The 27,817-nt window shown below is 28.8% G+C and overlaps 1 protein-coding gene across 4 annotated transcripts in view; it reads left to right on the top strand.

Moving 5' to 3' along the window:
- Positions 1–27,817, top strand: part of LOC109600418 (dual 3',5'-cyclic-AMP and -GMP phosphodiesterase 11) — a 149,021-nt gene that overhangs the window by 37,759 nt on the left and 83,445 nt on the right. For 3 of the 4 annotated variants that reach the window (XM_049961348.1, XM_049961347.1, XM_049961351.1), the window contains exon 2: positions 6,127–6,207. In XM_049961348.1, the coding sequence (XP_049817305.1) occupies positions 6,127–6,207 (81 nt within the window). Of the gene's footprint in view, positions 1–4,458; positions 4,502–6,126; positions 6,208–27,817 lie in introns of those variants that run through there. The other variant, XM_049961349.1, reaches the window with a different exon arrangement.

The following is a 27,817-nucleotide window of genomic DNA, read 5'->3' as shown; positions in this document are numbered from 1 at the left end:
TTTATTTTCGATTTTTTATCGCCCATTACTTTAGATTTACAACGTGAGTTTTTGGATTTATGTGGCAGTATAAAGCACGAAAAATGCGGAATGCTGAATGTTCATTGATGCTCGTAAAAAAGAAATGCACGTGGGTACAATTAAACTAATTTAAGTGCAAGAATTATGCGTTTTCTAATCAAACAACAATTGCACACTTATAATCTGTATAATAAAATTGTCAGTCCCGCCTTTTTGAAAATTAAAAATACAAGCGGTATCTCTTTGTTTCGCGGTTCTTTGTTTCCACTACGTATTTTACATGTATGCATTATTAAAACTGTGTCGCAAATAATAAAATTTATGTAGGTTTTTTAAAAAACGTATTCTAAAATCGTCGCATCCACTTACATTTATATATTATTTACGACAGTGACAAGAAATAAATTTATGTGTCTGACTTCGGAGATCCATTGAAAATTGTGCACGTTTTGTATTCTAAACGGATGATATTTTACCCATGCATACGAATTGCGCCAGTTTTACAAGTACGAAATATTAAATTTAGTATGGACGAACTTTTAATTTGTTTCTTTTTTTTTTTTTAGTAAATTACGTCAACACAGTTAATTATGTGTTGTTTTATGTGTGAGTGGTGACAACCTACATCGAAGATTAACGACGATATTTCCTGTTCAAATTTACATTAATGCGAAGATTTTATGTGCAATTAATGAATTAATAAGCATATCAATTACGAAAGAAAATAATATTGTCCCTTAATGATATACAAAATATTCTTTTTTAATTATTTATGCTTAAAAGTTTTTTAGTTTTATATAATTTTTACTTTGAACTAAAAGTTTAATGTTTTATTTTGTTTAGTTTCTTATACCTTTACCTGCATTTAACTATTTTATTTATTTTAAATAATTACTATGCAATCACTAAAAAATATTGTATAAGAACTTCGTTCAGAGAAAATTTATACAACGTGGTAAAAAAAGTATGAAAGAATTAATAAGACTATAGACCAAGGTCCACAAAAAGGAAAGTTATTCTTTTTTCAAATATTTATTTCAAATTATTTATGATATTACGTTCAAATAAACAGTGGCGTCTCGTGAGGTTTGAGTCTCGTAAAAACAATATTTTATTTTTATTTACTCATAATTAACAACATTCAATTCGAATAATGTGTGCTTTTGTCTTGTCAATTTAGTCTACAAAATAGATATTTCAAATCACAACAACTTTTTCAAAATAAAAAACATGACCACCAAAATAACTTATTAATTATTATTCTTCCCGTTAGCCAATATATAGTAAATCTGAGTTTTCTAGTTCCGTATTTAGATTAGAAATTGGGCGGTTTAATTTTTTAACAACAACATATTGTCATAGTAATTTAAACTGGAAATACACATTAATTTAATAAAAAATCCACCACGACAACGGCATTTCTTATGTGCATAAATTCTTTCTTGTTATTACTGGTTGACGTCATATCGTAAAAAAAAGAAATGCAGTATTAAATACCTTTCCACAATTTAATCCACCAGACACACATACGATCAGTGCTTTTTGAAAGTAAAGAAACGGCAACTTTATATCGGTATTTTGAGTTATCTCATTGACTAGAGGCTCGCCTTAGCTCCCATACAATTGAAACAATAGAAAGACCTTAAAGCGCATGTAAGAGTGTTGGAACCAAATAGAAATATTTAAGATTTACTTATAAAACGAATTGTCGCGAAGAAGCACATTTAAAAGTGCCTTTGGAGTACTTGTGCACAAAATATTCATTAAAATTTAATGTAAAACAGTTGTAAGTGTCGGTTTTAAAACATTGTAAGTACATTGTATCCTTCTATCAATGTTAAAAAAATGTAAGAAAACCAGGAAACAGAGTTACAAAAGATGTACATACTACCTTCCCGCCATTCTTAAATGGGTATGATATCTTTGCGAACCTTTTTAACCATCCCCTTTTATCTTTCCAGTATTGATTAACTTCAACTTCTTGAGACTTTTTAAAAAGTATCATATACTAATGTTTTTCAGTATTCTTAAAAAAGAGAAAAAAAATTAAATCAGGCGTTTTTGCAAGCTATAATTATTGTCTATCTACTTGGAAATGTTTTGTTTAAATGTTCATGGCAATCGAAAAGTGAACTTATGCACCGTCATGCTGAAACAATATTTGTTGCCTTTGGTCCAAAGGAATATGATTCAAAATATTACCCATTGTCTTCTGAGGAAAGTAAATAATCAATTTGGTAAAATAACAGAACCTAGAAACCTGCGGCCTATAATACCGATCTAAATATAGGATTTTCGTCGGAACAAACATGTATATCGTAAAAATTAACAACTCCGTTTTGAATGAACCACAACTTATCTTTTTTATATATAAAATTGGAATGAAGATCACTATCCTCCAACAGCAAAAAAAATCATGGTCTGTACTCGTTGTATGTGATAAGGATAAAGCAGCTGCTCGTGGTTCTCTAAATAAGAGGATATCTACTGCTCAATGAGTAGATAAAAATCTTGGTTTTCCGGATAAATAGCACTCTTTGTTCATTAAATCGGATTCACGTAATCTTTTATGACTTCTTCCAAAGATGCATTGTGAAAGATGCTGGCAACATGGATAAGCTTCACTATAGAGGAGAAAGAGCTGTTGTTTCTACGTTAGAGTAAACAACGATAACAAATGAAAAGTTGTCCACTTTTAATCTATAATAGTAAAATATTTAATGTTTTTGAAAATTAAAAAAAATGATCTCCAGAGTCTCTGATCGCCTAAATCATTTTCCACACACATTTAATATTGTTGAAAATTAATTTACGAGTTTATCTACTTATTTTGGTCTATACTATTATTACTTTTTTATAATTTTTTAAAACAAGAGTTTTAAACAAGATAATTATAAACTACGTAAATTTTTATTGTTTTAAATTAAGTTAAAAGTTTTGCATACTTTTCACATATCGTTTTATTTATAATTTATCGCATTTTTGGAATATATATTCAAACTTTTTACACAAACAAAAAAAACACTATTTATTTACCTTCTTACAGTTTCTATTAAAGTTTATCAAATTATGGAATGGATGAAACAATTTAATAATAGATTTATTTTTATGTTTTTAATTTATATATATATTTTAATTCTTTCAAAAGGTTGCACAAAATTGTTCATTTAATATGAGTTTACATCTATCTAGCTCTGTGCATAGCGTATAATTAGTTTTTGTTGTTTTCACTAAACCATTTTAGTGATTAACAAGAATTTTAATCAAGTTATATAAATCAATGATTTTTCATATGATTAAAAAATTAAATAACGTTCGTTAATGATGACAGGAAACTTTTCTTGCATATTTTAGTTTCCACAAATGCAATCTTCAGCGTCAAATTTTCTCAACAATAAATTTTGATTATCCTTTGGTTCATATTAAATCACAGTCAAATATTCAGCAAGTGAATTGTGACAAGAACCGGGGACAGTTAAGTTATTGCCTGTAGTGCGAGATTCACTGCGCCAGTTTACTGCCGAGATTAATTGCTAATTAATTTTAATTAAAAACAACTGTAATTAAATGCTCGGCTTGCAATTAGATCGTATGGATTAGCGCCCGGCCGCGTCATTTTTCCGCCGTTATTTATTGCGGCGATAATTTTTCAGCATCTGTCGCAAATCTCGCGGATAAACTGCCGGTGAGTTATTATGGTACCTAGGCACAAGAATTGTTGTTAATAATACTGTGGTAATAACCTTGACATTAAGTAATTACAATTCAATTATTATGGTTTTCCATTATATAATTTCTGGAACAATTAATTCACGGTGGCCCGTAACTAATGGTTATAGTTGAATATTGTTGTAAGACGCAAATATATTTCGATTCAACTCAACTTGCCTTACACAAAGTTAAAAATAAGCGAAATACAGGTTGTTAATTTTAAAATATAAATTAATTTATATTAAAATCATATGTTTAAACCTATCTTGTCACTTTGATTAATAATGTGTGCGTAGATACACGTTGCAAACTCGGCTACCTGTCTTGACTCGGTATGTTTTAGATCAGAATTTCCCATATTTATCGAGTTAGGGAAAGTGAGTGGCTAAAGCAAAGCCTTAATATGAGCTTATTATAAACATCCTACTAATTTTCGAGACACCTCGAATACTTTCTGTAAATACATACCGTTCAGTCATGGTGCCTTCTGCCTTAACAATTAATCTCTCAAATCATTACCTATACTGTTTGACCCACGTATTCTATTATGTTTTTCTCCCTTTGTTTCTATGATTCTTTGATGGTGGTTACCAATCATAGTGGAGATTTGTCAGGAAAGTGAATTATGTCCCATTCACCATCCAAAATCATTCGATCATCATTCGTCATTGGTAGTAAGAAATGCGGGTGATAACTGAGGACATCAAGGACCATTGAGGATACAGCAATTGCCGTTAACATATGGCGATCTTTAATATAGCCTATAGTCGTATGTATGAATTTTCCATTTCTATGACAGTCTTGGTCATATAGAGCCTCTGACATTACCTTCTTGCGTTTCTATGGATGCATGCATTTCAATGCTGGAACGTTCCAAGACATACTATTCGTTTTTGGTGTTCGGATTTTATTATTAAATGTTCTACTCAAAGAGAGTATTTCAAATGAGAGACACAGGAGTGACCAGAGAAATGGCACAATACTATTTATTATATTTTATATTCCATTTAAAATATTTATATTTACTACACTAATAGAATATTTACATATTCTTTCTACAAATATTCTTTTTATAGTCAAATCAAAATAATAGCTCCTCAAATTAAATCTTAACCAAAATAAATGTCGAAATAACACACTTTTGAAAAATATAAAATTAATAAATAACTTTAAACAAAATTGTTAATATTTTGTTGTGTAACCTTTATTCCTGATAACTACCTGTAAACGGTGAAACAAAAAATATCGGCAATGGTCGCCTGAAATTAAATTTCATGAACCACAATTCATTTAAATTTGATGCTTTTTTGTGTTTTACTCAAGACTACTAGTCGTTCCACAAGTTTTTAATTGTATTTAGATCTGGACTTTATGCTGGTCAATCAAGAATTTCAACATGATTCTTTTAAACAATTTTGAACAACTTTGAAAGAATGTGTATCATTATTATGCTATCTCTTCTCGTCTCTTGACGAGATGATCAATTTTTCTAATAATTTTATGTAATGGTGTTATATCATGCTAAGGAAAGGAACCCCACACCAAAAATTTTTTCTCCACTGTGTTTCAAACTTTTTGTAGTATATCTAGGATTCAAATGTTTATTAGCAGGACAATGAACGCACTTTTTACTTTACTTTTATTTTTTATAGAACACATTTGTCACTCCAAAGTACCCTTTGCCAAAATTTTTAATACATTTTTGTGCAAACTTTCAGTCTTGTTCAAATATTCCTTTTTGATACCAATGATTTATTTACTTAATCATATCCTTGCAAGTTTTATTCACTCAGTCGACGTCTGGTTTGTCTACTAGACACACTGATATTGTATGACCCAATTAATTCATTTTTTACTTACCTAGGGAATAAGAAAGGATTTCATTTACTGATTTTTCCAATTTGTCTGTCAATAAAAATTGTTTTTTATTAGGAAATTTTCTTATTATGTTTTCAATTGAATGTGTTGTTTCATATTTTTTAATAATCATTGTATATTATTTTTCGGAAGCATGTTAAGTTTTTAGCCATGTCAGCAATATTTAGACCTCAATGTTTCATGTTTTTTCCTTCCATTGAAATAATATAACATAACAAAATATATTTTAATTTTTGTCACTTCTTTGGTCACCATTATATTGTATTTGAGAGAGATTTATCAAGAAGTAAAAAAATTATAACATATTCAAACTCTGATAAATCGCACTAGGTTCACCGTTTAATCATCAAGAAAATAATGATAAAAATGTGTTCAATTTCTTAAGTTATATATTGTTCCTATCTTTATCTTTTAAACAAACTTTGATTTAAGAAGTTAATTGATCAATAATTTTAGTTTAAAATGAATGAATTGAGATCCAGACGTATTCATTAAACTATTAATTTCTCCTTTCAGAGTCCGAAAGTGTGAGCAAGCTGGCGCTTCCAATTGGTAGTGCTTCGCCCCCGGTTTTGTGGGGATCACGAAGAAAAACAGGTAAGTTTCATTAATTTTAATAACAAGTCATATTTCAGTTTGAACAGCTGAAATAAACTTTAAAATAATGATGTGACAGTTGGGTTTTTGCCTCGGCAGAAGTCCACTCGTCTCCACTTTAATCTGGCACACGTTTTTATAAGGCAAATATTAATTAAGGAGGCCATTTCTTTTACATTTCTTCTGCATCCTTCACTCTTGCTTATTGTCCTCCATTTCTTGTACTCCGAAAATAATGAAAAATCTCGTCCGAGCCTTTTGTGTCAACTGCAAACAAAGACATTAAAACTTCTTTTGTCTGACGCAAAAAATAATATATATATATATATATATACGTGAACAAGTGAAAAAAAATGAGATGTTTTATCATTCACGTCCGCTAATTCGTTGCGGACACGAGTAAACAATAACGCGATGTTTTGTTGCAACTGTGAAAACGACACCAATTTGTGACTACAATGTGTTAATGCAAAATGCGTTACTTTGTCCAACCATTATTTCCCCATGAATAAAACACACTTATTAACGTCGTCGGATGAATCTGACGCACTAACGTAATAACTCAGATTTTACGACTTCTGGCAAATGGCGATTGCGACGAGAATAGTTCAATTGAATTAGGAGTGATTCAAGTGTATTTTTTCGTTTCGCGGATGCATTCGTAAGTCGTATAATTGCTCGTAAAGTGGATTAATAAGTGCCCGCGTTTCTTGGTATAAAGTTACTCATGGCGACCTAAACCGGGGCTTTATCCAGATTTCAATCAAGACTTTGTATATTGAGTTATGCTTTAGACATTTGAAAGCGAGACGTTTATTGCTTTTGAAATGTGAAATGTCACAGTTATTTTCGTTCACAATAAATTTGTTAGAGGTCATTTAAATTATTAAATAAAGTAAGATAAAAGTGCAACGTTGGACACTTATTTCGAATTTACCAGTCGCAAGTCGTTCGATTGTTAAAGCAGGAGTATCGCTTTACTATTTTACTTGCTATCCATTTATTTTATACATCACGCTTCGCAATCCCTGACAATTCTTTGCTTGGTCATCATATTTGAAAAATTTACAGTATTGTCTCGTAAGTAATCAATTTTTAACAGTAAGTCATGATCATTTTTATATACAAAGCTAACAAACAACACATTTTGGAAAATGAACTTCTTAAGTGGTTACAAAAACTTATCTCACAGTATTTTATCTATTACTTTGTTAAGTCATTTAATTATACAGTTAAAAAAAATTAATGATTTTAAGACGAAAATCAAATCACTAGAAAATAAAGAAAGAAAATTATTAATCGATTGACAGATTAAATATTTGAAAATATTAAATCATTCAAATTGAATATACAGTTTTTAAAAATATGTTCACTAAAATTTAACAATTTTAAGATTAAAATCAAAATTATCAATAAAAATGATTTAAAAAATTAAGTATTAAAAAAATTACAAAATTTTCCAGATTTTTAAAATGTTGTATGTGGAAAATCAAACTTATAATAAAATTAATTTAGAAAATTTACAAAAAATTTCAAAAATTTTAAAATTCTAAGTTAGAAATAAAAATAACAGTTGTAAGTTCGTTAATTTTTAAATATTAAAAGGATAAATAAAATTAGAAAATTTTAGAGGAGCTGAAAAAAAAAATAATAAAATTTAAAATACAAATTAATTTCCAAAAGAATGTTTTCTAGTTTCTTAAAATATTTTCACCAAAATTATTCCAATTTTCTATGTGAAAAAAACAACAATTTGTGATTTTTATTGAAAAAACTTCAATTCAGATAAATAATACATAATTAAAAATATATGTTTCTAAAGGGAATATCTGTAAAATTTTAAATATAAAAATTGATTGATAATTTTAAGTGTACGAATTTGTCAATTTTTAGAAGAAAATGATATGAATTTATAATTTTAAGAAAAAAATCATTAAAAAAAGAAAGAAATTTCTTAATTGATTGACATATTGAATATTTGAAAAATCAATTTTAGTTAGTTACTAAATATGCTTTTATAAAGTAGCTTAAAGCTCAATGGACCATTACTGACAGAAATTCTGTTGCATAATTATTTACAAAAAAAACTTGTCTCTGTATTTTTTATTAGTAATAATTAAAATTAGATTTGAGGACAAACATAAACAATGGGTTAATTCAAGTGCCAAAAAATGAACGAAAAATAGTAAAAAACGTGAAGGTCTCGGCGGCAATTCTCTGCAAATTCCAACTGTACCATGATTCAACGTAAGAACAAAAAATGTACTCCCATAGCAACCGATTTCGTAACCGTAATACAATACGACCAGCCACAACATGATACGATAGTTGCGGCACAAGTGCGATTCATGTGTATCTAAGAACGGGCTCCTACGCCCCGGCCAAATACACTTTTATGAATGAACGCCAGTTGGCCGCCCGTCCGCCCGCTTGCCCACTTATTGTCCGACAATAAATTAAAGGCAATCGTGGAAGGCGTGTGCGGTACTGATACACAACACACACACACACACACATGCATCCGTGGTGTTAATTTATTAATGTCAATAGATCTGTTTGCCGATGGACCAAAGGTTAAATCGATTATTGAATTGGGAATGAACGGGTAATGAAATTAGCGTTTTACGACTGCGGAGCTTTCCAAATTGAACTGTTTGTCGATGTGTTTGGAAAAGTGCCTGCTGGATAATTGATATAACATTATAATGATGTCATTTTCTACATACGCGATGATGTGAATAAATGCTTATTAATCCATGATAAAGTTAAGTAATGTTTTTGTTATTGCACTTTTTATTGCAAGTTTTGCACCATCTTTGGAATAAAGTATACCTGGTACCATATCTATGTTAATTAGTCACTGTTAAATACTATATGCTCCGGGTGGCCAAATAATGGCCTTAAAAACCAATATTTATATTATATATCTAGTTTATTTATTACTTTATTAGCAAAATTTACAGAATTTTTCGAAATTTTAAAATAGAATCGTATACGATTAATATATGTAAGTAAAACAGTCATAAAAAATCAAAGAAATTCTTGAAAGACCTTTTTTTAACATTTTTAATATATTTCTTAAAAGGATTTTATTCCAAATTTGTCCAGTAATGTTATAATATATTTCAATATTCTATAGGTTTTTTGTTGCTTTTTTGTCCCTTATTTTAAAAACTATGGAGATATTACTTTAAAGACATAAATATTGCTGACGTTGCTAAAAGCTTAAAATATACAGACAAATTGAACGAACCAGTAAACGAAAGCCTCTCTTGCCTACCAAGCAAATAAAAAATGAATTAATGGAATCATACAATATAAGTGTGCCTATTAGAGCAATCAGACGTCTATTGAATGAATAAAACTACTAACGATATATTTCAGTAAAGAAACCACTGATCAAAAAAGAATATACGAACTATACTAAAGTTTGCATAAAAATATATTAATTATGCTTCTATGTTCAATAGAATAGGATGAGATGGTAAACAAAAGGATGAGATGGTACCAATAACAATCGTTGTGTTTCAAATGAAAGTTTAAAACTAGATACTCTACAAAAACGTTGAAACACGGTGAAGGAAATATTATGGTTAGGGGTTCACATTCTTGGCATGGTATAGTATCATTAAAGAAAATTAATGACAACATGTATAGAGATATCATCAGAGATGAAATAGAACCATTTAACTACGATAATTTACCAGTTACATGGATTTTTATGTATAATAATGATCCGAAGCATGCATCCATGAGAAAATTCAAAATTGGTTAACATATTTTATAAACATGTTGAAGTTATTTGTTAGCCAGCGTCCGCATCTGAATCCAGTTGAAACTTATGCAGCAACATGAACTATTGTTCCATTTTAAAATGCCAGAGAATACATCGAAATCAGTTTCTTGATGAAGTATTTATTGGGTGTATAATTTTTCTGCAAAAAATAATTTAAAAAATTAATAAAAAACACAAGAAATATCGAGAAGTAAAAGAGTTGCAACGGTTTTAAGGTCCACTAGGTCTTTACTCTAACACAAAATAATGATAAAAATCTAATTTCTTAAATTAATTTTAACAAATTTTGACTAAATGGAAATAATTTTTAATCCATAATTAGTTAATAATAATCTGTATTATCCGATATTTTTTTTATTCGAATCCGTCAATTTAATATTTTTTATATAATTCAATTGAAAATGCTAATTTTGTAATTGTAAAATGCTAATTTAAAGATGCTTATTGCGTTGTGAGTCACAACTTGTGATATTTTAAAAATAAACGGGTGGCTTATTCCATTACAAATCGACTTGTCGACTCTTGACATGATTTATGTTTCATATTAGACATGTATTTTTTTAACGAAAAAAAAAAAAAAAATTGGAGACTTCTCCAACATTTTTGCTTTTAGAGAATGAACTGATTTTTTCCTTTGATTTATTTTTCAAAGTGGATTAGTTTCCTTAAAAACTGGGAAGAAAGAGAAGATTTCTAAATTTATTTTTTAAAAATATTGCTATTCAAACTATAAGTATATACACCCAGCAGGGTATCAACGAATTGTGGTGAGTCATAAAGCAACATTTCGTTTAAAGTTGTCGCACATTTAGTCGATTAAAGCTACGATGTGCCAACGCTTTTATTATTTTTTCATATTTAGGCAATGTCATAAATACGGAATTCTAAAAATTAAAGAATAAAAAATCCAGGAAATTTTGAACCAAATGGAAAACAATAATGTCAAGAACAATAGTACTTAAGATTAAACATGTAATCTTAAATCTATGATATTGTATGTATTGCAATTCCCTAGCAACTAAAAATTTAAAAACCTTTCCAAGAAATTGCAATAACTTGGAATTTAGACAATTTTTTTCTTTTTTGTTAACTAAATACAATTTACAACTTTTAATCTCTCTCTAAATGGTTAAGGTCAATTTTACTGACAGTTTTCTAAAACTGGCGAGAGGTTCCTTGATAGCGTATTATCATACCAATTTTGAACCAGCCTGTAATTGGGTAAAAAATATTAAAAAAATAACTAACACATTTTATTATTTTTATTGAAAAATATATAATCATTGTTAAATGAAAAAATATATTGTTCCTCATGTTGTGGAAAAAATCGGTTACATAAACATATACAGTTATTTGCCTAACTGATTCATTAGAAGTCTATTTAGAAATAAAAAATATATCAATCAGAAATAATCTGGAAATCACCGACAACGTGATGTTACCTATAATATTTTTCTAAAATATTTTCTATCCAGTCACTGAACCGGAAGCTCCATTAACCTGTTATTTCAAATTGAACTCTATGAATCTGTTTTTGAAATATATAAGTTTTTTAGAAAAATTTTACATGACATGGAATTAATTATGGATATGAAATTAAAAATAGTAATCTTGAAAAGTTCGTTCTTGGAGTACACGGTGTTTGGAATTTTTATTTATTTTTCCATTTTATTGCTGTAACTGTAACTATAATGTAGTTTGCTATACATGTTAACTAAAACAATATTTTATTAAAGCTAGATTTTGATCAATAATATGTGAAATCTACTTCGTAAAATTACACAGTCAATTACTCGTGTTGGCATGCCGCGCATCAGGTTGTTAATTTATTTCCGAGTCAAAGAATCTGGAATTACTGGAATTTCGTGCCTCAATTATTTCAGTGTTAAGTTAAGTCTGGAGAATGGAGTGTCTAAAGCAAAACCGTAACATGACCTTATTATGGAGATCCTATTGAAACAGAGAACATGAGGTCCAGCGATAACCTCCATAGGCACTTCCTGTACATACTGATGTTCATTTAAAGGGCATATAATCACAAGGGAGACCTGCTTCCATAACAAATATGTAGTCTCCAAATAATTAGCCCCATTGATCGAGCCATGTGCCATTCCACAGAATATGCTGGATAACGTCTTTCCCCCTGGGTTTTTCTGACTCTTTGACAATATCTAAAACTCAATAGTTACGTCGATCGTAGAATCGATTACGCCTCTTTAGTAATTCTTATTCGTCCAAAGCTTGTGACACGACCTTTTCGCTTTTCTGCATGCCACGCTCCGCAACACTCCATCACAAAGACACTAATCGATTAATTTTTCTAGCAATTTGTAGTAATGTAGTAATATAATCACCCTCGTTATCAACAACATTTTACCACCTAGTGTGCAATCCCGGACTGATAAAAATCAATTGGTTTTAGAGTAGAATATCTTGAGATGGCGTTTTAGACATCATCCAAATTCTTTGCCACTAAGAAAATGTTACAGAGTGAGACTTCCCACCCCAATTAAAGATTGGTTTACTCGATCCAATTGTTTACAATAAATTAAATTAATTAACAGTTTATCTAGGTTTCAGTACTTCAAAGTGAACAATTCCGCGGATACTCCACCAAACACACACCACTTTTGGGGATGTATAGTATCTATTTTTCGTTTCCAATGATCAAATAATCAATAAATGGTTCTGTCTGGCACCGTGGAAGCACTACGTTGTATGTGATTGATCGGTTGGGTTTTTCCTCGATTGATTGACATGGATTGGTCTTCCTGATCGATAGGTGTCAGAGAGATAAAAATTATCGGATCTGAACTTCGAAAAACATTTTTGGCGTCGAATGCTTTTGAATAAGCATGGCAATATTTTTTGGTCATAACAGTTGTGTTACTACACTTGTGAAACTGGGAAAGCATACGATGCTGAATATGGTCTTCTGGTATTTGGTTGGCCATTTCACCACAAATTTCAAAAAAGTTTAATATTGAATTATTTAGAAGGGAATAAGTTACAATAACCGTAAAATGGCTTTGGCATATCTTCAAGATACAGTGAGTGACAAAAAATAATCAAATATCGACATGCGTAGAAACAACATTACATTCCGATCCCCATAATATTTCAGAAAAATGGATAACATTTCATTATAGCTGCAACCGAAGTTTCAATTTGATTTCTCTTTTTGTGTTCCATAAACCTCTAAAGAATAAGTTAGGAGAATCTGTATTGGGTTGTTCGGAAAGTAATTTCGTTTTTTTTTTGTGGAAATGAAAGACAGTTTTCGTATAATAAACAAATATTTTATTAAATTATATATTGGCCGTTCTGGTTCAACACCTTCTGCCATCTTTCTGGTTGTAGCATAATTCCACGCTTATAAAATTTTTAGTCTTTGCTGGCAAAAAACTGATCGAGGTGATTTTTGACCTCCTCATTTGAGGTGAAGGTTTTACCGTCTAAAAAATTTTGGAGTGACCGGAACAAATAATAATCCGATGGTGTCATGTCTGGAGAATATGGTGGGTGTGGCATTGTATCCCATTCAAGCTGTAAAAGCTTTTGGCGAGTGACCAAACTTGTGTGAGGTCTCACATTGTTTTGGTGAAACACTACACCTTTCCTGTTGATTAGTTCTGGCCTTTTCTGTTGAAGTGCATCATTCAGTTTGTCCAGCTGATGACAGTAGACTTCCGAATTAATCGTTGTGTTATCCGGTAAAAGCTCAAAAAAAAAAACGATTCCTTTAAAATCCCACCAAACAGACAGCATCACCTTTTTTTGGTGAATATCGGCTTTGGAAATGGTTTGGGCCGGTTCATCTTTTTTGTCCTATGACCTCTTGCGTTTGACGTTGTTGTATACAACCCATTTTTCGTCCCCAGTGATGATGCGCTTCAAAAACGGATCATTTTCGTAATGTTTGAGAAGCGAATCGCAGACGTCAATGCGGCAACACAGATTTCTCTCTGTGAGAACATGGGGAACCCATACATCGAGCTTCGAGGATAATTCCAGGCTTTTTAAATGGTCATAATCTGTTGAATTTGATAAATTTAACCTCAATCCGATCTCACGTGTTGTTATTCGCCGGTTCGCATCAACTAATGCCTTTATCGCGTCTTTATCAGCTTCAACCGGCCTTCCCGAACGTGGTGCATCTTCGACATCAAAATTGCCGGATCCAAATTTAGCGAACCAGTTCTGGCACTGGCGTACTGTCAACACACCTTCTCCATACACATCGGTCAATTTCTTTCTGGCTTGAACAGCATTTTTATCCTTTCTGTAATAAAGCAGTAAGATATGTCGAAAATGCTGCTTATCACTCTCCATATTTAAAAGGGCACCAACCAAAAACTACTGCGTAGAATTAATTGGAATTTTTCACACACAAACATTGCTATATGAGCTCTCAATGCATATAAAAATTATACGACTTAAGTGTGACGTTGGGTGCAAATAAATACAATAAAATTCTCTGTCGGGAAAAACGAAATTACTTTCCGAACAACCCAATATTATGGTATATACATGTCTAATAAAATTTCTCAAGGAACAGTATATTTCAGTTCCATAAAAATATTTTTATATTTTACCAGTCGATTTAAAAGGGAATAGGTCGGGAACAAAAAATCTGCTGACCTGTTTAATTTCGTTCGGTTTCCTTTTTGCATCGCGGCGCGCCAAAACACGCGCGAACACCACCGGGGTCCGTCTAGACGCGCCGAAAAATAAATTAATTCGTAAATATTTGAATAAGTAATCTGCAATGTTATTTGGACTACGCCGCGGTATTTGCCTTTGTAGGCAAATACCTTTTTATTTTTTTTTTTAAGTTAACTTTTAAAACATAGGTGCGCATAATTCACTGTTTCTAATATGAAAATAATTGACCGTCATTAAATTTGAATCACCGGACTGGACAATCCCAAAATTGTAATATTTGACAATATAAGATTTGTTCGGCAAATATATTCAGCATATCGGATCACATGAACAATAATAATTCGTTCGGTGAACCCCGTCGAAACAACCCCGATCTAAAATTGAACGACATGAACGCCAAAAGAGAGAAAAAAAAAAAATGAAGCAGCGGCTGTGTCCCCTTAATTCGCCATTTGAAGACGTTACGTCTAGACGAAATAGCAACTTTCCTGCGGAACCCGCGAACCGGAATGAAATAATTTAAAGTGTATCCGCCGACAGAAAAATGACTTAATAGAATTTCCTACGGCACGGGAGAGAGAGGAGGACCACCCACGCCCCCCGTAACAAGTTTGTACAATTCTTTTTTATTGGCCCCGGTCAGACGATCGCGCCACGGACACCAAACGCCATTAATTACGGAGGAAGTTATGACACATTCCAGTTTTATGTTTCCGTTCGGATGCGACCGGCTACGGCGAACCATTGAATTGTTTGACAAGATGAAACATTGCACGAAAAATGCTCCACGTCCCGAAATTTCGGACCCAAATCTACTCTAATTGGTTTGAATGCTGAGGGCAAAATCAGCTACAAGTGATATTTGGTAAACATCAATCCACTAATAAAAGGCTTATGACTTTTTTAAAGATTCAACTACAGTTTCCAAAAAAAATTAATATTTTTTAAACTGCAGTACCTATCCTAAACTAAATTAAGAATTTTTACGTTTGAACAGAAAAATGAAATGTAAAAAAAATTACAAGTCAATAATTAAATTTTGATGTTTATGAGGTTTGATGTTGATGTTGATTAATGTTTCTAAACTACAGTACCCAAAAAACAGAATTAAGATATTGAATATAAAAATGAAAACTAAAAAAATTGTACTAAAGTTTTCAAAACAACGTGCTGAGAATAAAGATATCGTAGTTGAATAAAATAAGAAAAGCTTGTGAGTTTTTGAAATTTAAATTCAAGTTTCCAATCTAAAAATGAAATTCTCATTTAAAAAAGTTAAAATTCAAGAGGAATTTAATAATTATTATTTATTTGAAGTTTATCATTTCCAAGTTTCATAATATTTTTTAAACTACAATACCCAAACTATTGAATTAAGATGAATTAAGATATGAGTTTTTATAATTTATACTGGTTTCCAAAAAATCTTGCTCATCATCTTCATAGTTAAAAAGGAAAACTAAAAATTCCAGATGAATTTAATAATTAAATTTTTATGTTTATGATTCTTGTTTTGATGTTGATTAAAGTAACAAACAACTGAAACAAGAAATATTAAGTTAAGAATTAAGAAAAATGAAAAAAAAAAGAACCAATCCAGATAGTTAAAATGAATGTCACCTTAATGAAAAGTTTAAATTCCATATAAATTTAATAATTAAATTTTGATTTTTATGATTAGTGTTTTGATGTTTTCAAAAATACAGCACAATTGCATTAAGAAATATTCTATTTGAATAAAAAATCAAAAACTAATTAAATATTTTATAAATTTTTCAAAATCTAACTAAAAAATGTGAGTTTTCTAAAGGTTAAACTATAGTTAAGCGTTTTCATTTTTAACTGATTCTGGTTAACAATAAGTAAATTATTATTATTTTTTAATTAAAATGTTTGAAGTATATTTTGGTTTCACTCCTTCCATTTAAATACAACAAAATTATTAAATAAAAAGTTCATCAGTTCTTAAGATTTAATTTGTAGCTTATAAAAAAAGCATTTCTGAAGAGAAACCAGTCTGTATAAAAAAGCTGTTTAAAATTCAGTTTGTGCCGGTAGGTGTTTGAACATAACTGCATTGATTAGCCAAAGCCAATTAAAATAAAATTTCTTTGAAAAAATCCATACAATTTGCACTTTTTTTGCCAATAGAAACAATAAGTATTCAAGAAAACCAGTTTTTTCGAACGCCCAAACTGAAACTAAAAAATGGCACGTGTTGTATAAAATACACTTGACCTTCACGCCATATGTTGATCTCTAAATGTTTTTTTTTTTAAATTAAACTAAACAATTTTATTAAAATCTAAAAAACACAAATCTAGTTAAATAAAACTAGTTACGATTAAAGAATATTAAAATTGGTATTAAATGATAATTTGCAAGTAAATTTAAAAACGTTTTTGTTAACTAAACTAAATAAACATACAATTTAATTTTTATATTGTTGTTACAAAATTATGTTACTAAACTCACTGTTACATAAGAAGTCCATTAAAAAAAATTGTAATAGAGCAACAGGAAACGAGATAAAAAATAATTCAATCCATCTATAAAAGCTGTTCGAAATTGTTACCATTGATTTGAATGTAAGCTTTGGCCCGCCGAATCCAATTTTGGCACATCGTTCTTTTTAACCTTCTATGCAGGGTGTTTTGGAACTTATCCAAAGTATCCATAAGTAGTCGGTTTATCATATATTTTTTAAATGGACTTTTTATGTAATAGTGAGTATATGGTTAAAATTTTTCGGATAAGTCGTGAAACGCCTTGTATATATATATACAAGGTACCACATACTACTTATGCAACAGTGAGTATGTGGTTAAAATTTATTGGGAAGTTGTGAGACACTGTATATAAAAATTAAATAAACATGATATATCTTAACACTTACTGTTATATTTTAGAAATACATCTAATTTAATATGCTCTATTTAACAATTTCATTAAAAGTTATCAAAATTTGATTTAACAGAAATTGTGAATTTTGTTTCTAAGTTCATCATAATTACAATTAATTCTACCGATGTTTTGGCAACCATCTCTTTTTGTCAAAGCGAAATTTTAAATCTGATTTCAGTTTTAATACTTTAGAAATTTAAAATCTTAGGCTTCCTTTAATATAATTAGAACCGACAGCGTTTTAGGCAATTTAATTGAAACAAACTTCCTTCCGACAGAGGAAATCATTTCCAGTGCAAATTCAGTTTAACCGAAAAACCGAGAGCCTAATTTCCTAACTTTAAGAAGGAGGAGTTTTTGATGGATCTACAGATAATTATCTGCTTTTTAAATTTCGTGTTACAAATGCAGAAAACTGTCGGACGGTTTTCATTGCGAACCTTTAGAATCGGATTCGGTTCCCATGAGAGCCAGGCGTCGGTGTTTGTGGGGGCGTCTCGCGACTTAGGTGCGCGCCCGGAAGAGGCCCACAACATCCGGCGCGTCTGGTGGCTCGCCATATGTTGCCGTGCAGTTCGGTCGCGAGGGGACCAAGGAAATTTCCAATATGGTTTAGAAATTTTGTTGTAATTAGCTGCACTAGCTATATTGATATATTTTATATTAATATTTATACATAATATTGTATTGATCATTCCTATATGTATCGGTAGTAAGGAACCAGCAATAAATGTTATTTATTAAAACCATACAAAGAGTGTTTTTTCTTCACCTGCGAACATATTTTAAACATATGAATACAGTAGTAACAAACAATATTCGTAATCTATTCTAGAAAATACAAAAAATATCTAAATATTTATCCGAAATATATATTTTTAAAAGTAAAAAATAAAATAAACTGACTAAAAGTTATATGTAATGGAATTCAATAAATAAAGATAATCAATTATGTATTCAACTTGTACAAATAAATCCTTTAAAATATAAATAAAAATAATTTCATAAAGTCTATAAATAAAATAATGTACATTATATAATAATATTATATAATATTTATTATTTTAAAATAACCTCATCAAAATATTTGGAAACCAAACGTATTATAGAATAAGAAAGACTTAAAATCGTAATAAACGAAAATAAATAATTTTTATAAATTATCAAAAATAAAAATCTTTCTCATAATTTAAAATATTTATACGCTATTTGAAATTTATAACTTATTTACTTAACTAAAAAAAACATTAATTCATTAAAAATAATTTATTTTAAATTTAAATTAAAAAAAAAAATATAAAAATCGACTAAAATAATGATAAAATTTTTATTTTAAGTTTATCATATTTGAATTATTCAGATTAAGAAAACAAAAATTATTAAAGAAAATCCAATTTATATTTTAAGTTTATAAAATTTGAAATATTAAGTTTAAAAAATTAAATATAAATAATTCAATTGTCTTAAATTTATTTACAATTGAAATAATAAGGATAAAAGATTCAAAATATCTATTTAAAATAAAAATAAATAAATAAAATTGTTATTTCAAATGTATGATATTTGAAATATCAAGCTTAAAAATTGAAAATAAAAAATTAAATTAAAATAATAATAATAATAATAATAATAATAATAATAATAATAATAATAATAATAATAATAAAATTATCATTTTAAGTTTATAATAATTGAAATATTTAGCATAAAAAAATTAAAAATAATTATTTAAATTCAAAAAATAATAAAATTGTTTTAAGCAATTTATCTTAATTAAAAAATTGTTTGTATAAAAATATATAATATAAATGTATAATATTTGAAATAATAAGCTGAAAAACAAGAAAATAAAAAATTGTGTGTATAAATGCATATAAAAAATATTTTTTATATGCATTTTATAATATTTGAAATATTAACCTAAAAAACAATATATTGAAAGAAAAATAAAAATAAATAATTTTATTAAAAAAAATACAATTTATATTTTAAATTTATAAATAAATTTGAAGTATTAAGTTTAAAAAATTAAATTTAAAAAAAATTATAAAAAATAAAAATATAAAATTGTTATTTTAAATTCATAATATTTGAAATATTTAGCTTAACAAATTAAAAATAAACAATTAAATTAAAAAAATATATTGTTTTTTTTTTTTTAAATTATAATATTTCAAATATTAAGTTAAAAAATTAAAAATAATTAATTCCATTAAAAAAGTAAAAATCAAAAATTCATTTCTTTGAAAATTAATTATGAAGAGACAAAAATTTATGATTTGTAAAATTACAAAAAACTATAAGTTGTAGACTACTTTTCTTTAATGGTTGTATTAAATTAATTATTTAAGTGGTATTAAAAATCAAAAATTAATTTCTTTGAAATTGAACAAAAAAAAATTAGGAATATTTTAATAAAGAAATCAATATTTTCTGTTTATTGTTAGTTCTGATATACAAAATACATGCAACCTGTTTTATTTCACGTCTCCTTTCAATGCTTTTGGAAAAGGTAATTTTTCCAAATAAATTGAAATGTGTATTGCCTTTATGGACAATTTCCACGTCGAACACAATGCCAAAAACACCTCGTTCAGCTCAATAGTTCAGTTTCGTCGTGCATCTGACACTAGGGGTAACTTTCTAACAATCGATAATATACGTATTCGCAAAGACAAAATGTGGGTCGCATTACGGGGAGTCGCATGACTGATAACGGCTGATTTCATTACAGTAAAATATGAGGGCCCTCAAACTTCCCAGCGGCGGAGACATCAAAGTTCCACTTTCTGAATGCTCTCTTGAAACTGATGGTGTGCGATAAACATTGTGTGTAGATGTTGAATGTCGATTTTGTCGAGAGTATAAAGTTTAGTTTAATAAGCATTTAAGATAATTAAAGTACACATGTCACACAATGAGTTTTCAAATGTTAATTAAGAGAGTTGTAAAAAGTGTAATTATTATTAATGATAATATTCTTTGTCAATTTTGTTTCTTGTTATTAAAGAAATTATGGGTAAAACTGAACTGTGAAAAGAATCTTTTCATAATAAAGCAGTTTAAATAGTAAACAAACATGTTTAGCATAACCAAAATTTAAAAAAAAAAATGCTTACTTATGAAACGATGTATTCGACTTAGAATAAAAATTAATTAATCTGACTAATTTTGTCAGATTTTGATATGTGCCAAATTGCAGCCATTTTTTAATGGAAAGTGTGGTCTTGGGAGAATTCATATATCTATTTTTCTATTCAGAGTTATTTTTCTGACTAAAATCGGATAAGTAGTTACACTGGACTTTTCGTTTTCCCATATCATTGATATAATTTATTAATTGCTTAAAATGTACCTCTTGGCAATATTACAATTACCCTGAAACGCATCTCTCATATTTCTAAGCGTTATTGCTGAAGGAGAGATCACTTTTTATAGTAATTTACCGTCAGTTTCGTCACAATCCCCACACAAAAATAACCAAGATACAAATATTTCTATAATTAATAATATTTCGTAAAAGAACAACCAATAATGCCAACGAGGAAAACAATGGGATAATTAATGAAACATGAGGAATTCGGGACTAACATGTACAGGCTGGTGGGATTTATTAAAGCCGCAAATAAAAAGGAATATAAATTATTATTTCATAGAGTTCCATGGGAAAAGCGACGCTTGCTTGTGGCAGAGATTTATTTACACGCTACAGCTTCTTTCATTCGCCAAGATAAAACCCTAAAAGTCATGTAATTCGTTTCATAAAAAAGGTAAAAACAAATAAAAATAAATTTGAGTAACTGAAAAAGGTTTGATTGTTTATTTTTTTTTTGTATATTTGTTTTGCCGTTGGTGTTCGTCTGGCAACTTTACATACAAAAGTAACAATATTTTACATGTTTTAATCCCCACACCATCCTCTTAAGCTTATGAAATCTCAGCTGGAGCGTGCATTTGAAACTTTCATTATTTGAATTGCCGGTTTTTAGAAGCGTTTCCACTTGGTTTAATGCGTTGTTTTTAAGCTGTATTAAAATTTTAACTTGTATGATCAGTGATTTATAGTCGACATAAATTTCCCTCCGGTGGGAATTACTTTAATACTTCAGATGGGATAATCTTTAATATTGATATATGAGCTTTTGTTTTGTGTCGTGATTGCTTAAAATAAATGTTATTATGGGATTTTAATTTCAATCATTATTTTCCTAACCTAACATCTAGAATTTGTGTTTAATTGTGACCTAAACAAACAAAATCTATTAATTTAAATAAATTATACATTACATTCAAACTCAAATTTAAATACAAAGACATAAACAATTAATTATAAACAATATATGTGTATACAAGTGTAACTAAACTGAATTTATTGAAGTAACTCAACTGGTTCAAATAATTCAATTGACCCTCATAATTTGCGAGTTTAAATTCAAATTCAAATTCAAATACAAATTCAAATTCAAATTCAAATTCAAATTCAATTTCAACTATTAATTGTTATTGCAATCTATTTACAAGTGATTCAGTACAATTTATTTTATTTTTTTTTTATTTATACATCAGAAATGTGAAGCGACAATTTAACAAACACAATGAAGATAATTACAGCAAAGTAGCGCTGTGACTTCCGAAAACCTCGTCATCACTAGGCTTCTTATCAGATTTGTCACAGGACCAAAATTTTGACTTGTCGTCCGCTTGGTCGTCTTGATTTTTCTTAAGACTTTCCTTTCTTTCCAACTCTACGCAGGTGGGACTCCCGTCATTGTTTTCGTTCTGAAACTCACTGTGAGACTCCGGTTTGCAGTTGTCGATTTTTAACAGTTTGTAAAATGAGAATCTGATCTCCTCGAACGACATGTTCTCGAGATCAATCGACTGAAACGTGGTTCGCACCTTTCTGTACTTATCTTTATCTCTAAAAAAACTATAGCCCTTCTTTCCCTTGAAACTTGGTATAGCTTTCAACATATTGTCGATGAATTTGCACGTCACACCGGCATCTGCATGTTTTTTCGCGCTCTCCAGCTGAGCCGTGACTTTCCGTAATTTTTCGTCGCATTTCTCGCACGAGTGTGCTTTCCTTTTTCTTGTCCGTTTCGATTTCGTCATTCTTGAACTGAGACGATTCGATTTTTTGGGCTTTTTCAGTTTGGACTGGACGACAGCTTCTATATAATCTAGCATGAGTTCCAATAGATTGTCACCCATTTTCTAATTTAATTTGGCCACTTTTCCATTTTCTGATGTTAATCAAATGTCACTATTCAATAGTGCCAACCTTAAATCAATAATTATAATATTATAGTAATATAATGATAATTAATCAAGTTAATTTAAAACAAAAATTAGTTTTGCATTTTCATTTTTAATTTGAATTGAGAATATTTTTTATTCAATTTACACCTTATTGCTGTTTATATAGGTTCACGTATTTATGTGTCAAGAGTTGTATATGATTTTTTGTGCTTAATTATTAATTTAGTTTGCCTGTAGAAAAATTTATTTCTCCAAATTTTCTCAGTAAAAATGAGCCTGCCTTTTTTAAATGTTGGTCAATTAAATATTTAATAAAAGCCTATTAAAAAACTTAAAAACAAAAAGTGATCGGACACTAGTGTATGAAAACATTTTTATTATTTTTTGCATGGTGCTATGCATTTCCAGTTTGTTTTATGTCCCCTTTAATAATGTCATTTTATTGAATAAATACTTTTTCATATATTTTCTTAAATCAAATAAGAGTTCTAAATTCTATTTTTTTATACATTTTCATGAAATAATTACTGGTTGGCAAGGAAAGTTCAGAATTCTTTCTATTTCTTTGTCTCTGAGATTAGTATCTCAAGAAATAATATACTATATTCGATTCAATTCAATTAGGCTATTAAGCTACACTAATTAATATTTTAGATGTTAAAGTACTGCATTTCAATATCATTTCACCATTTTTTTAAAATATTAATGAACGTTTGTTTCAAGACTCTCAAATAAAGTAAACTGATACAAGATGACGTATTTGTGCAGAAATTAAATGTGCCACAAAATTTTCGATGGTTTATTAGGATAAACAACTGCTATGCGGGTCAATGTGTCCTTAAGAATACATTTTATGCACTCTCATCTAAATTACTTTCCTCTTAATTTAGGAGCTGAGAATGATGAACAAGGTGAACATTTTCACCAAAATTTAATTACTATGGAAATAAGCCATCAGGAAAGAGGACAAGCTAGGTGGTTATTGCTTCACGGTTGCACAATAAACTGATTATAAGAAGTACAAAAATAATCACTAGACATATTTTTCTCAACGCAAACAATGAATAATTGACATTATTTTGAACTATTAATATTTTAAATTTTAAATAAAGCTTCTAGAATGCAAAAAAATATATCGAAATTTTTTTATTTGATTACATTTCAGTCACAGAAAAAAATGTTAAATTAATGTATTTGTTGAATGCCTGAAACTAATATTCTTAAAATAATAAGTTTTGATATTTTCTGTGATTATTAATGCATTAAAATTAAAAAAATACATATATACATACAGACGACGAAATTGGATAGGATGGGCCCAAGTTTGCTTGCTTGAACTTTAACATTTTTTATCTTGTTTTCTTTGGACTATTATTAGATTTTTTTTAAGAAATCGACTTATCATTGGGATATGCATATCTGGTTAAAAATTTCGGATAAGTTATGAAACACCCTGTATAGTTATCGAACTACTATAGTTATAAAGTTGTATAATGGTTTAAAATGTTTCCTCTATGAATTAAAAAGTATAAAAAATAAATTCCCTTTAGAATATTGTTTTTTACATGTGTCTATGTACTTAGCATAATTATTATTTTTTTGAGGTTATTTCAATCCACAAACATTTTTGAATTCGAAGAATGAGCATCAAATTTATCAAAACCTGTAAACTATTGTTGATTAAATTTAAACAAAAAATTTGTTTTGCATAAAAATATTTTCCTTTTAATTAAATTATAATTTTGATAATGTTGTTATGATGATTAATTTGCATTGATCTCGAGACTCTTGACCTATTTTTTGTGGCATTTTATTTTTTCATTAAACACATTTTTGTCCTACACATTTTTTAATATCATTCCTTTCACTTGTTATAAAATATTAAACCAATATAACGCTGTATTTATGATTTAAAGATAATAAACAATTAGTTGTTTACATTTGTAAGCAATGATCTGTGGTAATTTCGATGAACCTGTCAATTATACGCATGGCGCTTTCGCAAACAACAACAACAACATGAATTTTCCATTCGCGAACGTCATTAATTTGAAATTTCTTTTTAATCCAACGTAAATTAAAATTAATTTAAAAATTCCTCCAAATTAATTCGTAATTACGTCAATTAATCCAGTATACAAATAAAAACATTTCTGAGAAATATAACAATCCTTAGAATATACAACGAGCTTTCACTGTTATTGTAATAAATAATCTCGCGTTTGATATGAGCTTGCATGTCATATTGGTGGTTTCAAATAAAACTTCCGAATTAAGTGACTTACAACACGACATCCTGCTACTTCATTTCTATTTACATTCTCTTGACGTTCGAGTACAGGGGTCAATTGTAAAATTACATAAATATTAGGAAACAAAAAGTGTATTCTAATTGTGTAAATTGTTGCCAATATTTTATAAACATAAAAAATGTTTTTATTTGTCTAATATGTAGTCAAACGCTCGACAAAACATCGTAAACTCGATAAGGTTACTGTGAATCGTTCCAATTCTTCGCAAAACTTGAAAGACGATTAATAGTTTAATAATACGTTTATTTGTAAGCAATTAATTTTATGGCGCCTGGATCGATTAAGTAATTGGCTTGTTCGCAATTAAAACAACAACAATATTGCGTTTGTTTAATATTTATTAAGGAAACGCACAGATCCACATTGCGGTTAAGCTTTTACGATCTTCGTGTTTGTGCGGAGCAACATATTTTTTATTATTTAAAATAATTACAAGCCTTTGTACATTGTTGTAACTACAATTATTTGAGAAACGTTGTTTGTATTCCCGTAAGTGTCGTGCATAAATTTCTCTCAAATTCCTTTTTCACAACCGACGAAATAAATGTTCTACATTATTCATATACGTTGCCGACAAAATGTATAGTGTTCTCCGGGGAAATACCGAAACAAACGGTGTTTGATTGCTTTCACTACACATATAAATAAGCAATGGTTTCGTGCCTGTATTGTTTCTTTTGTCCTGTTTTAAACCCCGTTTACGAATGATAACAACGTTAAGCATCGCACGGGGGATGTTTTTTTCGAAATCCGTTTATTTCACGCCCCAGTTTTTCCTTTCTGAACAAGTTATTTTTACGCATTTTCATCATTTTATAGCACATTTGCGTGAAAAATGTTGAAAGCGAAAATAATATTATGTTTCAGAATTTCTTTATTTAATTTTCAGATAAATTTTTGTTTTCTAAATTTAAATTAACCAGATTAAGATTAGGATTAGGAAATTTTAAATTAATATAATTAGTCTGAATAAAAACTTACAGAAATATGAAAAATTTGCATAATAATTTTACAACCTAACTTAAAATTAAGTTAATCTATCAAATTAACTTAAACCTAACCTATATATAAGTTTTAATAGACATATGTATGTACGATATTAATCTGGATGTTTGTCACTTAATCTAATCATTTTTAACTTAATTCAGTCAATTAATTTAAACAAACTTGAGTAAGTTTAAAAAAAATATGATGCATGATATTAATCTGGATATTTATCATTTAATATAATCATTTTTAACTTAATCCAGTTACATTGATTAAAAAAGTAATGAACTAATGGTATAGTCATTAAAATTTAATCTGAATAAATATAAAATGAAATAAATTATTCAACACAGCTTAAACTAACTAATTAAACCAAACGTAATGAAGTTTCAACAAAATGTACACATTTTATAATAATTCAGACATTTGTTTAATTTAATCCTAATCCTAAAATTTATGTAAATTCAGTTCTGAAACTATTACTTATAAATTAAAAAGTTGTCAATTATTAAAATATAATTTAAAATATAATTTAAAATTTTTTAAATTATTCAGTCCCGTGTAAATTAACAAATAAAACCCTGTTAACTTACTTAAACCTACCACGCTAGATTAAACCTATCCTAAATAAATTTCAAAAAATATGGATTTTTTATACAAATTCAAACATTTTTAATTTATTCTGATACCAAAATCTATTGTAGATTCGGCTGTGAAACTGTTACACATGGATTAAAAAAATAGTCAAGTGTATATACTAATATTTTAATGATTAAAATTTAATCTGAAGTGGTTTTATCTATCTGTCTTAAGTATTAATGTTTATTAATTGTCTCAGAGTCGTTTGCTCAAGTATAAAAGAAAAATATTATCTCATAGAAGGTTTTCTCGTATTTCTAAAAGGTTAAAGACTTGACTAGCAGTATTTCTAATGAAGATCTCCAATTAGCTCTCGCTTTCATCCTAATAAAATCTCGCGCTTGTCGACTTTCCTCAACAGTCTCTTTCACGAAACCGACAGATTAGAAATCTCGGCACATTAATTTTGCCGCACACACACACAAGTTCTTATTGCACATAATTTGTTTAGCACTCGATTAACAGCTTCACTTCAGCCCGTACTGCACCAGTACACATTGATGCAAAGCGAAACCATCGAGTACTTGGAAGTATATTCCATATGTCCCTTGTATGTCTGTTATGATCGGAGGTAATTGAAGTTTTGCGTTCGCCACACAGATAATTAATGAAGATAATGTAAAAGCTCTATAAAACTAATTAGGCGACCCCTTTTGTGACGTTCAGTAAATTTAGATCGGTCGCCGATTGTTTGTGTGTGTTTGCCGTCCGTTCGTACATGTAATTTTTCATGTTACATTGTCTGCATTACGTAATTGAAGCAGTTCTAAGAGTACTCTTAAAATGCGTCTCGATATGAAAATGAAGCGCATCTATTCGTCACTCTCATGTAAGTAACGTGAACGATGATCTTTTACAACTGTGCGTGATTTTTTGATATTTTTTTAAGTACCCATATATTATAATCTAATGGTAAGAGAAATTATAATAGCTATAGCTTTTCGATAAAGTTCGGAATTTTTTATGATAAATATATTCATTCATTCATCTAATAAGATATTCGAATATCTATTTAATTGATTATGCTTAATTAGTTTTACTTTTA

This window comes from Aethina tumida, chromosome 1 (genome assembly GCF_024364675.1).
Source record: "Aethina tumida isolate Nest 87 chromosome 1, icAetTumi1.1, whole genome shotgun sequence".
Classification (NCBI taxonomy): domain Eukaryota; kingdom Metazoa; phylum Arthropoda; class Insecta; order Coleoptera; family Nitidulidae; genus Aethina; species Aethina tumida.
This window is presented reverse-complemented; position numbering and strand designations above follow the sequence as displayed.